Source organism: Aquarana catesbeiana, linkage group LG02 (genome assembly GCF_042186555.1).
Source record: "Aquarana catesbeiana isolate 2022-GZ linkage group LG02, ASM4218655v1, whole genome shotgun sequence".
NCBI lineage: Eukaryota > Metazoa > Chordata > Amphibia > Anura > Ranidae > Aquarana > Aquarana catesbeiana.
Window position 1 is genome coordinate 166083098 of NC_133325.1, and position 18681 is coordinate 166101778.

The 18681-nt window shown below is 41.8% G+C and overlaps 1 protein-coding gene across 2 annotated transcripts in view; it reads right to left on the reverse strand.

The window, feature by feature from the left end:
* The window catches only part of OS9 (OS9 endoplasmic reticulum lectin), a 160689-nt gene that overhangs the window by 30674 nt on the left and 111334 nt on the right, over positions 1-18681 (reverse strand). For both annotated transcript variants that reach the window (XM_073613755.1, XM_073613754.1), the window contains exons 10-11: positions 18338-18423; positions 14659-14880 (exon numbers count right to left, since the gene is read on the reverse strand). In XM_073613755.1, the coding sequence (XP_073469856.1) occupies positions 14659-14880; positions 18338-18423 (308 nt within the window). The remainder of the gene's footprint in view (positions 1-14658; positions 14881-18337; positions 18424-18681) is intronic.

Consider the following 18681-nt stretch of genomic DNA (forward strand, 5'->3'; position numbering starts at 1 on the left):
TTTGGGTACAGTATTACATGACTGAGTAATTGTCATTCAAAGTGTGAGAGCACTGAAAGCTGAAAATTGGTCTGGGCAGGAGGGGGGTTTAAGTGCCCAATAGGCAAGTGGTTAACAGGGGTGTGTAGACTTTATATCCACTGTAGACAGATGTGTGCCGTTCCAAATCATGTCCAATCAACTGAATTTACCACCGGTGGCCTCCAATCAAATTGTAGAAAAATCTGAAGGATGTCCAGTGGAAACAGGATGCACCTGAGCTCAATTTTGAGCGTCATGACAAAGGCTGTGAAAACGTATGTAAATGTGATTTTTGTTTTTTCATTTATTATTTTTAACACATTTAAACATTTTCAGCTTGTTTTTTTCAACTGGAGTTGTACAGTTTATAGGTCACATTAAAAAGGTGGAAAAAGTTCTGAAATAATTTGTCTCATTTTTTTACATCACAGAAACCTGACATTTTAACAGGGCTGTGTAGACTTTTTATGTCCATTGTATATACAACGGGTAAAATAAGTATTCAACACGTCACCATTTTTCTAGGTAATATTTCTAATGTCCCAAATCCTCTTTTTTTTGTACATGTATTTCTAAAGGTGCCATTGACATGACATTTTTACCACGTTGGTAACAACCCATGTGTTAATAAATAATAAATATACATTTATAAGGTTAACCATAAGATATGAGGTTGGTTAAATAAGAGTTCTTTTGACCAGAAGCGAAAGCTTTAATATGATAACATTTATCAGAGTATCAATCCATAAATACAAAGAAACCAAAACAAATAAGCTCAGAAATGAACTTATGTGTAATAAAATGGAAGTAAAAGTATTGAACATGCCAACTGAAATTTATTTAATACTTTTGCACAAAATCATTTGTTGGTAATGACAGCTTCATGTCGCATGCATTGCTCAGGTGTGATTTTGGCCCATTCTTCCACACAGTCTTCAGATGTTGAAGGTTCTGTGGACCTCTTCCATGATCTCAGATCTTTAGTTATTTCCATAAACTTTCTATTGGATTCAAGTCAGGTGATTGGCTGTGACATTCTAGCAGCTTTATTTTCTTTGAAACCAATTGAGAGTTTCCTTGGTTTGTGTTTGGGATCATTGTCTTGCTGAAATGTCCACCCTTGTTTCATCTTCATCATCCTGGTAGATGGCAGCAGATTTTTTTTTATAATAAATGTCTTGGTACATTTTTCCATTCAGCCTTCCTTTAATGACTTGAAGTTTGCCAGTACCGTATGCTGAAAATCAGCCTCACACCATGATGTTCCCACCTCTAAACTTCACTGTTGGTACGGGGGGTGTTTTTGGGGTGTTGTGCAGTGCAATTTGACCTCTAAACATGGTGTGTATTATGGCATCCAAAGAGTTCAATTTTGATCTCATCTGACCAGACTATATTCTCCCAGTACTGCACAGCAAACTTTAAACAAGCTTCAACATGCTTTTTCTTCAGCAATGTAGTCTTACGTGGGAAGCGTGCATACAGGCCATAGCGGATGAGTGCATTACTTATTGCTTTCTTTGAAACAATTGTACCTGCTAATTCTAGTGCCCTGTACACACGACCGGTTTTGCCATCGGAATAAACTCTGAAGGTTTTTCCGACGTAATTCCGCTCAAGCTGTCTTGCATACACACGGCCGTCCAGAATGCGGTGACGTACAACACGTACGATGGGACTAGAAAAACGGAAGTTCAATAGCTAGTAGCCAATAGTTTCCGTCTCGTACTTGCTTCAGAGCATGCGTCGTTTTTGGTGCGTCGGAACAGCATACAATCGTTTTTTTCCGATAGTAATTTGTTCCGTCGGGAAAATATATAGAACATGTTCTCTATCTAAGTCTGTCTGGAAAAAGTCCAATGGGGCATACACAGGGTCGGAATATATGATGAAAAGCTTCCATCGGACCCGTACGGTCGGAAATTCCGCTCATGTGTACGCGGCATAGGTCTTTCTGAAGCTCTTCACAAGTGGTCCTTGGCTCTTGGACAATTCATCTGATAATTCTTTTTTTCTCCTGTCAGAAATCTTGCGAGGAGCACCTGGTCGTGGTCGGTTTATGGTGAAATGATGTTTTCAACTTCTGGATTATGGCCCCAACAGTACTCACTGGAACATTTAGAAGTTGAGAAATCTTTGTAACCAATGCCATCGGTATGTTTTGCAACAAGAAGGTTGCGAAGATCTTGAGAGCTCTTTGCTTCTACCCATCATGAGAGGTTTCTTGTGTGACACCTTGGTAATGAGACACCATTTTATAGGGCATCAGTTGAGACTGAACCAGCTGATATTAATTTGCCCTGACAAGGGGCAGGATTGCTTTCTAATTACTGATAAATTTAAGCTGGGGTCTTGGCTTTCCATTCCTTTTTGCACCTCCCTTTCTTCACGTGTTCAATACTTTTCCCCTGTGTCATTACATTTTATTACACAACTTAACTTCTGAACTTGTTTTAGTTTCTTTGTATGTATGGATTGCATGGGCTGTTACCGACATGTGGTGAAAATTTCATGTCAAAAGCACCATTAAAAATATTTTTACCTAGAAAAATGGTATTGGTAATGGTATTATCGTACCCGGTAGATATACACTTTGTGTGTGTGTATCTCTATATCTCTCTCTCTCTCTATATCTCTCTATCTATACACACACACACACACACACACACACACACACACACACACACACACACACACACACACACACACAGGAACTTACTTGCTTCCCTACAGATTTTGTAAGTTTGCCCACTTACAACGAAAGGAATAATAATAATTATCATAGGTGTATTTTAAAGAAGGACAGAATAAAAACCAAAAACCCAGAAAAAACACGATACAAATGTTATAAATTGGGTTGCAGTTCAGTGAGTAAAATAAGTATTTGATCCCCAAGCAAAACATGACTTAGTACTTGGGGGAGAAACCCTTGTTGGCAATCACAGAAGTAAGACTTTTTTGTAGTTTGTTAACAGCATGCACACATCTCGGGGGGATTTTGGTCCACTCTGATTTACAGATCTTCTCTAAATCCTCAAGGTTTCTTGGCTGTCACTTGGCAACTCAAAGTTTCAGCTCCCTCCATACATTTTCTATAGGATTAAGGTCTGCAGACTGGCTAGGCCACTCCATGACCTTATTGTGCTTCTTCTTGAACCACTCCTTGTTGCCTTGGCGGTATGTCTTGGGTCATGGTCATGCTGGAAGACCCATCCACGACAAATCTTAAGGCTGGGTTCACACCATTGCGAATTGGATCTCCGCATCCAATTCGCAACAGCAGGAGATTTTGACCAGCTCTCTATGGAGCCGGTTCACATATCTCCGCAACAGGTCCGGTGCATTTTGCAGAAAACCGCTGTGAGTCTTTTGGTCCGTTTCAGAGGCAAATTCAGCCCAAGATTTGGGCTGAAATCAGACCTGAAACAGTAAACCAGCACACACCGGACCCCTGCTGTGAGTCGGATCTGTGTTAGGCGTGAACCGAGCCTCAGTGTTCTGGCTGAGGTAAGAAGGTTCTCATCCAAGATTTTACAATATATGGCGCCGTCCATTGGCCCCTCAATGCGGCAAAGTCGGTCTGTACCTTTAGCAGAGAAACAGCCCCAAAGCATGTTTCTATTTTCATAGTTGACACTAGGGATGGTGTTCTTAGGATCATAGTGAGCATTTTTCTTCCTCCAAACACAGCAAAGTTGAGTTAATGCCAAGGAGCTCAATTTTGGTCTCATCTTACCACAGCACTTTCTCCTAATCCTTCTATGAATCATTTAGATGTTCATTGGCAATCTTCAGTCAGGCCCTTACATGTGCCTTGTTAAAGGAGGATGACCTTGCTAGTGCTGCAGAATTTCATTCAATGGCAGCGTATTGTGTTACCGATGGGTTGTTTGGAGACTGTGGTCCCTATTGCCGTGAGATCACTCACAAGCTCATACTGTGTAGTTCTGGGCGGACCCCTCACTTTTCTCATGATCATCCTTAACCCATGAGGTAAAGTCTTGCATGGAGCTCCAGATCGAGGGCGCCGGTTACTTTAAAATTCTCCCATTTGCGAATAATTCGCTCCAACGGTTGTGTCATTCTCACCAAGCTTCTTGCTGATGGTCTTGTAGCCCATTCCAGCCTTGTGCAGGTCTACAATCTTGTCCCCGACATCCTTTGACAGCTCTTTGGTCTTGCCCATGATGGAGAGGTTTTAATGGAAGAAAGATTTTGTGAACAGGTGTCTTTTATATACATACAGAGTTGTCGTTAGGAGCACCTTCTTATTGACAGGACTAATCTGTGTACTACATAAACACATACTGTAGCCAGTTTGTGGGAGCCAGAATTATTGTTGGTTGGTAGAGGATTAAATACTTATTTTACCCACTGAACTGCAACTCAAATTTATAACACTTGTATCATGTGTTTTTTGGGATTTCTGGTTGATATTTTGTTGTGATCATTTAAAATACACCTATAACAATTATAGACCCTAAGCAGTCCAACTCCCCCAGGATGGCACATCAATACGTGCCATCGCCAGAAGGTGTGCTTTGTCTCCCAGCACAGTCTCAAAACCATGGAGGAGATTCCATGAGACAGGCAGTTACTCTAGGAGAGCTGGACAGGGCCGTAGAAGGTCCTTAATCCCTCAGCAGGAGCAGCAAGGAGGAACAGGATGAGCAAAATTACCTCCAGCAGGCCACTGGTGTGAATGTCTGACCAAACAATCAGAAACGAATTAATGAGGGTGGCCTGAGGGCCCTGTGCAGCTCGATTGGCATTTGCCATTGAACACCAGAATTGGCAGGTCTGCAACTGGCACTCTGTGCTTTTCACAGATCAGATAACTGAGCACATGTTAAAGGGTCTGGAGAAGCTGTGGAGTTATGCTGCCTGCAACATCGTTCAGCATGACCAGTTTGGTGGTGGGTCAGTGATGGCCTGGTGAGGCATATTCATGGAGGGACGCACAGACCTCTACAGGCTAGACAATGGCACCTTGACTGCCATTATGTATCGGGATGAAATCATTGGACACAGTACCCATTATCAGACCCTATGCTGGTGAAGTGGGTCCTGGGTTCCTCCTGGTGCACGACAATGCCTGGCCTTGTGGCAAGAGTATGCAGCCAGTTCCTGGAGGATGAAGGAATTGATACCATTGTTTGGCCCCCAACCTCGCTTGTCCTAAATCCAAAAGAAAACCTCTGGGACATTATGTTTCAGTCCATCCGACACCGCCAGGTTGCACCTTAGTCTGTTCAGGAGCTCAGTGATGCCCTGGTGCAGGAAGGAAAGACCCCAGGACACGATCTGTTGTCTCATTAGGAGCATGCCCCGAGGTTGTTGTTAGGCATGTGGGGGCCATACAAACCGAGCACGATTTTGAGTTGCTGCAATGAAATTTCAGCAAAATAAATTAGCCTGCTGCATCATTTTTTCACTTTGATTTTCGGGGTGTCTTTGAATTCAGCCCCCTGGAGGTTGATAATTTTCAATGCCATCAAACGATGTGGCATCCTTTTATCACCAACACATTACCTAGTCTAGATTAGTATAGATATCCAACATTATATTTTTCCCATCGAGATCTGATGTGTTTTCAAAGTGTTCCTTTCATTTTTTTTTGAGCAGTGTATATCTCTCGATCTCTATTTATATTCACACATACACTTAAATATACAGTGCAAACAATTCTATTGAACACATGCCCAACACAAACATGTCCAATTGTTCACTGGAAATATAAGCTTTGGACATGTGTTCATTAGAATTGTTTGCACTGGATATTAGTTTTAGTGTAACGTATAATACACCGGATGTTTATACAGTGGATGTTTATACAGTGGATAAAAAAAGTCTGCATACCCATGTAAAAAAAAAATGAAAAAAAAAAAAAAATAAAACCAGAGAAGATAAATCACTTCAGAAATATTTCCAGCTTTAATGTGACCTATAATCTGTACAATTCAATTAAAAACAAAAGAATAAGATCAAAGTTTTGGAATGGTCCAGCCAGAACCTGGACTTGAATACAACTGAAAATCTGTGGGGTGACTTGTAGAGGGCTGTGTACAAGAGATCCCCTCACACATGCCCTCAAATAGATTTTGAACTCTTGCACAGAAGATTCCCACAGTAAGATGTAGATACGGATATACTCCTACTTTAAAAGACTGAAAGCTGTCATAAAATAAAAAAAAGGTGCTTCAACAAAGTACTAGTTTAGAGGCGTGAATATTTCTGGAACTGCGGTTTTGTAAGTTTATCATTCCCCCTCCAATTTAAAGACTTTCAATTGGTTTTTCATTGAATTAAGCAGCCCATAGAGCCCTGGTGCCCAACACGTGGACCATCAGCGTGGGAACCATAAAAAAGCAGCAGCGGGAAACTTGGTGCTGTGTATTTCAGCCCCTGGCACCAAGTAAGAGAAACAGGGGTGAACAGCTGCACTAGAGTGAAGCGATGGACTGTGTAGAAATGGCAACAGAGGGGCGCCAGACTGAATGCAGTATAAATCATATATTTAATAAAAACAAGTAGTAACTCACAGGTTAAATTAGACAAATTCAGTATGTGGTGAAAATTGCCAGTCCTTGAGTCTCATAAACATCCTATTTGGCGCCCTGTATTCCCTTTGCAGCCTGTTCCAATTTCTACACCGAGTGAGAGAGACTGTACTGTGGGCAGAGTCATGTCCGCCCACAGTGCAAGCAAAACCTTATCCTAGGAAGAGGAAGAGCGTCATGGAAGCATGTGATGGGGGTTAACTTTTACTGCCAGCCCACAACACAGGGGAGGAAGAGGGTCAACTTCCACAGCCAATCCAAAATGCAGGGGATTTAAATATCACTGCCACTGACCACCAATGCAGGAAGGGTATAAATTGCACTGCCACTGAACAATAATGTGTCACTGACACCAATGCAGGGGGCTATTATTGCACTCACTGATACCAATGCTGGGTGTTACTGTCCTTCAAATTCAGTGTGCATTGCGATACATTTCAGAAAGTGCCACAGGAGTAAAGTTTTGGGAGCTGATGTACAAAAATGCATAAGTATTGTGCAAGCCCTCTGGGAGGTGTTGCACTTCAGACACTCTAAAACTGACCCAATCCCCCCCCATCCACACATTCGAGGTGGATAGAGGAATTACTTCAATGGAGCTATTGTACTCTGACGGCAGGGAGACATGTCCACTGTCAGAACACACTGATTGGTTGTATAAATGGATCTGTTCCATACATGTATGTTCCCAATACAGTCCCTGCTGATGTGGCCAAACTTTGATCCATATATGTCCTGTCCTTAGGAGATGGGAGCAGTTCTACCAAGATCATGGCTGAAGTCATGATCTTGGTATTGTTTTTAGAACAGTCAAAGGGCTCTCTACAGCCACCCAAACACTTTTACGGATTCCTTTCCTGGGCCCCTCCTTACCCACCAAGGAGCCTGGGACCCATGGGACCTGTCACATGGGATGCACTATGAAGAGAGAGGGAGGAACATCCATGCACCGATCTCTTCTGTGACCTTAAAAAGTGACGCAGATTTAATCACTTCCGGTTTCAGTTGGTTTGTTTACAGGCTATTACTGGCTTGTAAAGCATCCAATCAAACCAGTTTGTTCGACTGCTTTGGAGGTCAGAGGAGAGCTCTGGGGTGTAATAGATGCTAGATCGCTCCACAAAAAGAGGACCTGTTACAGCCCATGCTATAACAAGGGATGTTGTTCATCTCTTGTGATAGCAATAAAGTTCAATAAAAACAAAAAAAGAAAAAAAAAAAAAAGAAAAAAAAGATTCACAGCGCTTGACTTTTTCCACATTTTGTTATGTTATACAGCCTTATTCCAAAATGGATTAAATTCATTGTTTTTCTCAAAATCCTACAAACAATACCCCATAATGACAATGGGAAAATGTACCTAAGTATTCACAGCCTTTGCCATGATACTCAAAATTGAATTCAGGTAGATCCTGTTACCATTGATCATCCTTGAGATGTTTCTACAACTTGGAGTCCACCTGCGGTACATTCAGTTGATTGGACATGATTTCAAATAGCACACGTCTATATAAAAAAGGTCCCACAGTTAATTGCATGTCAGAGCACAAACCAAGCAATGAAGTCCAAGGAATGGTCTGTAGCCCTTAGAGACAGGAATGTATCAAGGCACAGATCTAGGGAAGGGTACAGAAAAATGTCTGCAGGATTGAAAGTCCCAATGAGCACAGCGGCCGCCATCATCCATGAATGGAAGTTTGGAACCACTAGGACTCTTCCTCAAGTGGGCCATCTGGCCAAACTGAGCGATCAGGGGAGAAGGGCCTTAGTCAGGGAGATGACCAAGAAACCGATGGTCACTCTGACAGAGCTCCAGCGTTTCTCTGTGGAGAGAGGGGAACCTTCCAAAAGCACTCCACCAATCAGGCCTGTATGGTAGAGTGGCCTGAGGGAACCCACTACTCAGTAAAAGCCACCTGGAGTTTGCCAAAAGGCACCTGAGGGACTCTGACCATAAGAAATCTAATTATCTGGTCTGATGAAACAAGGATTGAACTCTTTGGCCTGAATGGCAATCCTCATGTCTGGAGGAAACCAGGCACTGCTCATCACCTGGCCAATACCATACAGCAGTATTCCTCAGCGGCAGGAACTGGGAGACTAGTCTGTTTAATCATTTTGTTTAACTATCAAATTTATGTATCTACTTTTTTCTTTTAATTCACTCCTTGATATATTTTTTCATCACTGCTTAGCAAAAATATAGTTGCCAAGTACCCAGAGGCTGCTAGCTGCATATATGGAATGCAGTTGGATTGGTGTCTGGTAGCCGGTCAACTGACCACTTCTTTGGCCAAATGTATATATTTTTTTCAAATAATCCTTTATATATATAGGAACATATTGTTTAGTATTCTTTTTTGGATTTCCGCTGCAGGTGTGGCCTTTTCCCCGCCTTTTCCGACCGATCACCTGGCCTGTCGGGGGGGTGACTCTTTAGTGTGACTTCTCGTAAGCCACATCGGTGGACTACTGCCACTTTTTACTTGTTGCGGTGGCGGTGCCCTGGGACCCTCTGGGGGTGAGAGAGTGAGCAGCTTTTAAAGGGACCTATATGTAGGAAGTCTCCTTTTCCTCTATTGGACATACACTGTCGGGTAATTATATGAGGTGTATACATTGTATATTACTGTTATCATATGCAAGTGCCCTGTTACAGGTGTACTTATATCACATATTTCTCAACAGACTGACCTGACCCTCTGAAGAAGACCCCTAGTATATGGGTTGAAACGCAACAGATTTCTCATATTGCTGACATTTTTGTCTAATGCTATTATGGAAATATGTCTGTATAGTGTATGTCATTTTTAAAACAAAAGGTGCAAATACTTCCTACTGGAGCTCATTTCTTAACTTTCATGATATGTGATTTTTTGTAAAATAAACTTAAAAGTAAATAAAAAAAGGAAAATAATATGGTTGCATAAGTGTGCACACCCTTAAACTAATACTTTGTTGAAGCACCTTGAGATTTTATTACAGCATTCAGTCTTTTCGGGTATGAGACCGAGTCCATCAGCACAGCACATCTTGACTTGGCAATATTTGCCCACTCTGCAAAAACACTCCAAATCTGTCAGATTGCGAGGGCATCTCCTGTGCACAGCCCTCTTCAGAACACACCACAGATTTTCAATCAGATTAAGGTCTGGGCTCTGGCTGGGCAATTCCAAAACTTTAATCTTCTTCTGGTGAAGCCATTCCTTTGTTGATTTGCATGTATGCTTTGGGTCGTTGTCATGCTGAAAGACGAAGTTCCTCTTCATGTTCAGCTTTCAGGCAGAAGCCTGAAGGTTTTGTCTCAATATTGACTTATTTGGAACTGTTCATAATTCCCTCTACCTTGACTAAGGCCCCTGATCCAGCTGAAGAAAAACAGCCCTGAAGCATGATGCTGCCACCACCATGCTTCACTGTGGGTATTTTTTTTTTTTTTTTGTGATGTGCAGTGTTTTTGCACCAAATAACTCTTTTGAAATTATGGCCAAATAGTTCAACTTTGGTTTCATCAGACCATAACACATTTTCCCACATGCTTTTGGGAGACTTCAGATGTGTTTTTTCAAAATTTAGCCGGGCTTGGAGGTTTTTCTTTGTGAGAAAAGGCTTCCGTTTTGCCACTCTTCCCCATAGCCCAGACATATGAAGAATACGGGAGATTGCTGTCACACGTACCACACAGCCAGTACTTGCCAGATCTTCCTGCAGCTCCTTTAATGTTGCTGTAGGCCTCTTGGCAGCCTCCCTGACCAGTTTTCTTCTAGCCTTTTAATCAATTTTGGAGGGATGTCCAGTTCTTGGTAAGGTCACTGTTATGCCATATTTTCTCCACTTGATGATGATGGTGTTGCATGATATATCTAATGCGGGGGTCAGCAACCTGTAGATTGTGGAGAGGTGACTGGTAGATCTCAGTCCGGGTTTGCTTACCTGCCATTCCAAAGCATCAGAATGCAAAGCAGAGTGATGACTTGTAAAGTTAGAGTTGTAGTAGGGAGCAAGTGCTGCATAAGCTGATGGCTGCTCTGTTGTGCCGGCTTCTGTCCCATGCGGAGTGCTACCAACTGCACTCCACCTCTTATGCTAGGTAGCTGTCTCCAGAGTGGTGCCAGCAGCAGGAAATAAAAGATCTTCAGGTCATTGTGAAGCAATACACTGGGCATAATAGTATGGGGCTGCTTTCACCCACACTGTGGGTGCAGTGTATCTGCAGCTTTCCTGCGCTTAGCCATAGCCTTAAATTATATGCTGCTGTTTTACCAACCCCTTTATGTGTGAACGAGCCATAAGGTGTCGCTGCTGAATGCAATTAAGGGTTAATTCAAGTGCTGCTCCTCTGAAAAGCAATCAGAGTGTGTGTTGATAGGTGGGGTGAAGAGGCGATATGTTGCCTTCTCATCACCGGATTTAAACCCATGATTGCTGTGCAATGCACACGTTTGTGACACGGTAATACTGCAATTAGAGGTTTAAATCAGGTGTGAGGAGGCGACACTGTTCTTCCGTGTTGTTCAGGTAGTTCTCCACCTCTTTAAAGGTTGCATACCCCTGATCTAATGCCTTAGAAATTCTTTTGCACCCTTCTCCTGACTGATACATTTTAACAATGAGATCCCTCTGATGCTTTGGAAGCTCTCTGCAGACCATGGCTATTGCTGTAGGACGAGACTAAGAAAATGTCAGGAAAGACCTACTAGAACAGCTGAACTTTATTTGGGGTTAATCAGAGGCACTTTAAAATGATGGCAGGTGTGTACTGACTCCTATTTAACATGAGTTTGAGGCCTCATGCACACTGGACGTTAAAATAATGTTATCAAAATGCCAGTAGCTTTGCAGGGAGTTTAACTTCTTTCAAGTTTTTGCAATAGCGTTTATTAGCATTTTTCCGCGTTAGCTTTTTTTTTGAAGATAAAAATACATTTTTTTTTTTTTTCAATGGATCAAAAATGTTAAACGTTGGTGACCAACATTTTTGAGCGTTTATCAACATTTATCAGCGTTTATCAGCATTAGAGTGTTTTTACAGCTGAAAAACATCTCTCAGAACCCAGTAGTTTTTGGGGTTTTTTTATTGCTCAAAAACACCACTGCCCAAAACTGCTGATAACAGCCTATGTGTGCATGGACACACAGGATAACATGATGGAGAGTTTAATGACTGTAGAAAAAAACATTTACAGACAAAAACAGCTGCTGTAAAAACGTCAAAAATGGCCAGTGTGCATAATTCTGAACATCAAACAGATACATCCCCAGTTAAAAAAGAGGGTGTGCACACTTATGCAATCCCATTATTTCACTTTTTTATATTTTTACTCCCCTGCCCCTAAAGGATTTCAATTTGTTTTTCAAATCGAGTTGTACAGTTTATAGGTCACATTAAAAAAAGGTGGAAACCGTTCTGAAATTATTTATCCGAGTATCATTTTTTTTTTTTAACATCACACCTGACATTTTAACAGGGGTGTGTGAGATAGAGATAAGAGATAGAGAACATATTGGAAGCAATCAAACTCAAGAGCAGTGGCTAACCAAAAAGTAGCGTTCCTAATAGATCAGAGACATTGGTCAAGATGATATCCCAAGTAAACCGACTTGTAACCAGTGTCATAACACTGAAGCTGGTTTGAGCTGAGACAGTTGTGTAACTGCCATCTAGTGGCCGTGAGCTATGCAGTCATGTCTCAGCTCTCTACAAATCACAAAGTCACAAAGCATACTCTCGCCAACTAGGCAAGTGTTTACCATCCGTAATCAATGGTAGCTATGAAGTCATAAGAGTTGAACTGGAATTCGAAGCAAATCACCAAACATACATATGAAGTACACACCACAAAACATTTTCAAACTGGCACAGGATTTGGAATTTTATTCAACCAGTCTTAAGTATTTACGCACCACTGTCGCACTGCACAACCATATACATGCACAACCACAACATATGAAAATTCTCATACAAAAGAATTCCACTTTAGAAGCGATGTAATGTGTTGAATTGTTTTGTATGTATTCTTTAGTTTCCAAGCATGCGTAGTCTTGCTCTTACAATTTTTTTGGGAAGAAAACTGTACTAAACAAAAAACCGGATGTTGTGTTCACGTACGATAACATTTTTATAGCCTGCACATTGTTTGTGTCGTACAAATTTGGAATTGGCTGTCAAAAGCACCATTCTAATGATCCAAAAATCGGCAGATCGTTCGGACAAAGTTTAACATCTGATTTTCTTAACGTGTGTTAACGAGCCTTTACGCTACTAAAGCTGGCCACAGGTGGATCAAAATTCACTTGTGTGGATAGGAGAGCTATGGCAACTGAAATCCTAGCTTATCTTTCCTGCTTCTTGGATCATCTCCCTGTTCATCGGTTATAGGCAATGTTGACTCATTACCCAATGGGCAGGCAGGAAGTGTGGCGAGGACATGGGGAACTGCATAGCTGAACCAGAAAATAAGCATGCTGTCCTTATGGCTATGCAATGTGGCAGATGTATTTAAATTACAAGACTGGACAAATAAAAGTACAAATATATTAGCAGGAAAAAAAAATGTTACTATATGTATTTCAACTGTGTATTTAGGGATTTCCCTGGACCTCAACTTTAACCGCTTGCCGGCTGGCTCACGCCGATATACGTCGGCAGAAGGGCACGTACAGGCATATTAACGTACCTGCACGTTGCCCTCTAAGAAGTGGTTTGTGGGCGTGCCGCCGCGAGCTCCGTGAGAGGAAGAACAGGGAAATGCTGATGTAAACAAGCATTTCCCCGTTCTGCCTAGTGACATTGACACCGATTACAGCTCCCTGTAAATCGGGAGTGGTGATCAGTGTCGTGTTACACATAGCTCCCCCCCCCCAGTTAGAATGACTCCCTAGGACACACTTAACCCCTACAGCGCCCCCTAGTGGTTAACCCGTTCACTGCCAGTCACATTTACACAGTAATCAATGCATTTTTTAAATCGCACTGATCGCTGTATAAATATGAATGGTCCCAAAATAGCGCCAAAAGTGTCCGATCTGTCCGCCATAATGTCGCAGTCACCATAAAAATTGTTGATCGCCGCCATTACTAGTAAAAAAAAAACAATATTAATAAAAATGCCATAAAACAATCCCCTAATTTTGTAGACGCTATAACTTTTGCGCAAACCAAACGCTTATTGCGTTTTTTTTTACCAAAAATATTTAGAAGAATACATATCGGCCTAAACTGAGGGAAAAAAAAAATGTTACATATTTTTTGGGGATATTATAGCAAATAGTAAAAAATAATGTTTTTTTTCAAAATGGTCGCTTTTGTTTATAGCGCAAAAAATAAAAACGACAGCGCTGATCAAATACCACCAAAAGAAAGCTCTATTTGTGAGGAAAAAGGGACGTCAATTTTGTTTGGGAGCCACGTCGCACGACCGCGCAATTGTCAGTTAAAGCGACGCAGTGCCGAATCGTAAAAAACACTCTGGTCTTTTGCCAGCCAAATGGTCCGGGGCTTAAGTGGTTAAAGAGGAGTTCCAGCCACCTGTGAAAAAATAAAGTCAGCAGCTACAAAAACTGTAGCTGCTGACTTCTCAAAAAGCACACCGCTGGATCACCTGTCCCAAGAACCAGCGGTGTGCTCACCCCAGACGGTCTTACCCGCTGTCTTCGGTCCCCGGCATCTTTACTATGGGCACCCAGCTGTGACAGTTTGCAGTTTCACAGCCGGGTGCCAACTGCGCATGCGCGAGTTGTGCTGCGCATCGTGAATGCAGACGTCCGTGTCCCAGAAGACTGCAGAGGGGAGGGAGGAGAACTTCAGTTACTGAGCGCTGCGGCACTCGGAACAGAAGCAGGAAGCAGGTACCTGTCAAAGTTGGGTACCTGCTCCCCCTCCTCAAAATTGCCAACTGTGTTAGAGGAGCGGAGGACGAGTCCTTAAAGCGGCACTTCCTTTTGGGTGGAGATCCGCTTTAAGTCCTTCTTTGACATGGAACAAGAGGGAGAGGTAAGCTCCTGGCTTACATATTCCGGCAAATATCCTATTACAGGGTTTCCTAAGCAGTTTATTGTCATAGGTCCTAGTAATTACCTCATCGATAATGTTGTTAAATTCCTTCTCCATCTCCGTTTTCACATTATCCTTAATTTGGGATACATCAGACTTGGGAAGGAGGAAGTTTTCCAACTCTTTCTCAAATTCCTGCATGAGAGCCTGTTCATCTTCATCCTCTGCATTTTTCAGCTCATCAACTGCACTTGATTCTATTTCAGTCTGTGCCTCTTTGCTCTCAGAGACAAGTTTGTCTTCATCCTCCAAAAAAAAAAAAAAAAAACACAGCAAAAAGATTTTTTTTTTTTAGCAAACATAAATGTACCCTTTATTTCCATTTTAAATGTATCTAGCAGGAACCATATAAAATAAAGCAGAGCTTCACCCAAATAGGGATGCTCCGCTTCTTTCTCTGCCCCCATCTTCTATGTTTGGATTTTTTTGGGGGGGGGGGGGGGGGGGGGGGGGGAGTACCAAGTTTTGACAGCTACCTGCTGCCCACTCAGAACGCCTAAGCGATTTGCAGTGGAAGTTCTCTCACCACCCCCACCCTTTGCCCACAATCTCTTGGGACATGAATCACAAGTGGTACAGAGCTGCCACAGAGCTTTACCTCTCCGCCAGCTCTGTTGCGGTAGGGGGCAGTGTGTTGGGCGATTCAATGCATTACACTCCGCTTTTTTTTGTGCAAACTTTGTGAAGTGTACAAAACGTACACTGCATTCATAGCAACATACAGCAACGCAATGCTCTACAGAGCATTGCGCTGCTGTACATTGCCATGTGATTAGGAACAGTGCGCTGCAATAAAATGCATTGCAATATGAATGAGACACCTACAAAACAATTGTTTCCTGTGTGTGCTTGCAGTGACAGATCTTTTGCAACGCAGTAAAACATCTGTTACTGCACATAGTGTGAATACACCCTAACCCTAGGTTCACACCTATGCGTTTTAGTGCAGTTTTCAGAATGCACTACAGTCCACTTAACACGGTTTCCTATGGTACACGTTCACATCTATGCGTTTTGCAGTCAGTGCTTTTTTGGAAATGGTCGGGGACTTTTTCCCCCATGTTTTGCGTGCAAAAGACTTCAATGGAATCGCACCAGAAATGCAAGTGTTGTTTGTAATGCGATTTTTGATGTGTTTTGCAGTCTTAATTTTTCTGTTTAAACATTGTATATAGCTGGTTGCTAAGGAACAGCCGCCGAGTCACCAGCTGTCTGCGAGGTTCCCCGCTGACAGTTGAATGCAAAGGGTCTATATACCAGACCCTTATCTGAGCATGCAGCCCGGCAGGTCAGGGAAAGGGAGGGGACGACCAACCTCAACATGGGGAAATGGGTGCTTTGAAGTAGGAGGCTCTGCCTCATGTTGATGGAGACAAGGGACTCTTCCCCACAACCCTAGCCGGTGGTTGTGGAGGTCTGCGGGCAGGGGGCTTATCGGAATCTAGAAGCACCTTTAAGAAAGAGGGACCCCCGTATCCTGCCCCCCCCCCATATGTGAATGAGTATGGGGCACATTGTACCCCTACCCATACATCCCAAAAAAAAGCAGTGAAGTGTTAAAAAAAAAAAAAAACAAACACACACAAGAGACGGTTTTTGACAAGTCCATTATTAAAAATGTCCCCCATCGTAGCTCCAACGTGTTTTCTTCCTCCAGTGTTTGCGGTCTTCTCCATCGCTGATGCTTACCCGTTAAAAACATAAAATAGCCAATCTTTTTAAAAAAAAAAAAATTCAAAATTGGCGTGGAGGGGTCCCCTCCGAATCCATACTAGACCTGAAGAGCCTGGTATGGACCAGCAATTTTTTTTCATTTAGCTGTCAGCGGGGAATCCCGCTGACAGCTGATTCATTGCTTAAGGAAGCGGCGGTCGGCTTCCCAGCCCGCTCCTTAGCAACCAGCAATGTACAGTGTGTTTACAGTGTGTTTCAAGAGAAATAAAAATGCAGAATGCATGAAAACTGCATGCAAAAAAAGCATAACAAAACAAAACAAGAAAAAAAAAAAAAAACACAGGATTTAAAAAACGCATCAAGCCACATAGATGTGAACTTAGATCTAAAGTTAGCAGCTACAGTGGATATAAAAAGTCTACACAACCCTGTTAAAATGTCAGGTTTAGGTCATGTAAAAAAAATGGGGACAAAGATAAAATTTCAGAACTTCTTCCACCTTTAATGTGATCTCTAAACTGTACAGCTCAATTAAAAAACAACTTGAAATCATTGGGGGGGGGGGGGGGGTTAAGCAATGTTCAGAATTAAGCAATCACATTCAAACTCATGTTAAATAGGAGTCAGTACACCCCTGCCATCATTTAAAGTGTCTCTGATTAACCCCAAATACAGTTCAGCTGTTCTAGTAGGTCTTTCCTGACATTTTTTTTATGCTTCCAAAGCATCAGATGGATCTCATTGTTAAAAGATATCAGTCAGGAGAAGGGTATAAAAGAATTTAAGGCATTAGAGATACCATGGAACACAGTCATCATCAAGAGGAAAAAAATACGGCACAACAGTGACATTACCAAGAACTGGACGTCCCTCCAAAAATTGATGAAAAGATAAGAAAACTGGTCAGGGAGGCTGCCAAGAGGCTTACAGCAACATTAAAGGAGCTGCAGGAATATCTGGAAAGTACTGGCTGTGTAGCATATGTGACAACAATCTCCCGTATTCTTTATATGTCTGAACTATGGGATAGAGTTACAAACCTTTTCTTAAAAAAAACATCCAAGCCCAGCCATATTTTGCAAAAACACATCTGAATTCTCCCAAAAGCATGTGGGAAATGTGTTCTGGTCTAATGAAACCAAGGCTGAACTTTTTGGCCATAATTCAAAAAGATATGTTTGGCACAAAAACAACACTGCACATCACCAAAAGAACACCACACCCACAGTGAAGCATGGTGGTGGCAGCATCATGCTTTGGGTCTGTTTTTCTTCAGCTGGAACAAGGGCCTTAGTCAAGGTAGAGGGAATTATGAATAGTTCCAAATACCAGTCAATATTGGCACAAAACCTTCAAGCTTCTGCTAGAAAGCTGAACATGAAGAGAACTTCATCTTTCAGCATGACAATAACCCAAAGCATACATCTAAATCAACAAAGGAATGGCTTCACCAGATGATTAAAATTTTGGAATGGCCCAGCCAGAGCCCAGACCTGAATCCAAAGTGTTTTTGCAAAGAAGAGTGGGCAAATATTGCCAAATCAAGATGTGCCATGCTGATACTTATACCCAAAAAGACTGCTGTAACAAAATGAAAAGGTGGTTCAACAAAGTATTAATTTAAGGGTGTGCACACTTATGCAACCATATTAGTTTTATTTTTACTTCCCTCCACCTAAAAGATTTCTGTTTGTTGTTCAACTGAGTTGTACAGTTTATAGGTGACATTAAAAAGATGGAAAAAAACATTCTAATTTATCTTTGTCTCAATTTTTTTTTAAATCGCAGAAACCTGACATTTTAACAGGGGAGTGTAGACTTTGTACAGCATTTGTAGCTACTGACTTAATTTTTTTTTTAAACTGACTGAAGCCCCTCTTACAACATATAAGTGTAATATTTCAAATAATAAAGTGTGCTTGGTTAAGGGCAGTGACATACCAGAGAAATGCACACAGCTTTGTTTTTTTTTTTTACATTTGGTCATGTCGTTTTTAGCACCAAAGCACCTGATGGATACAGTAAATACCTTTTCAGGTTTTTTTAAATCTTGGATAAACTTCATTAAGTCTTCTTGATTTCTTATTATTCTGTAGCGGAGAGTCTTGTGTGTACCTAGAGTGAAGAAAGGTGGTGCCGTTTACTGATTATGCCTACATAAAACCATGCTAAATATTGAGAAAGGACACAGTTCATAGTAATAAATATGGTCACTTATTATTATTGAATACATAGTGATGCCATTTATGCCTCGTTTCCACTGAGCGGATCGGTTCGGTACACTATTTTGGGTGTTTCCATTATGAAAGCGGCCCATACAACCGAACCGTTCCATTCAGGGTCCTGCTTCAGATGTGGGGCCATAGAAAATGG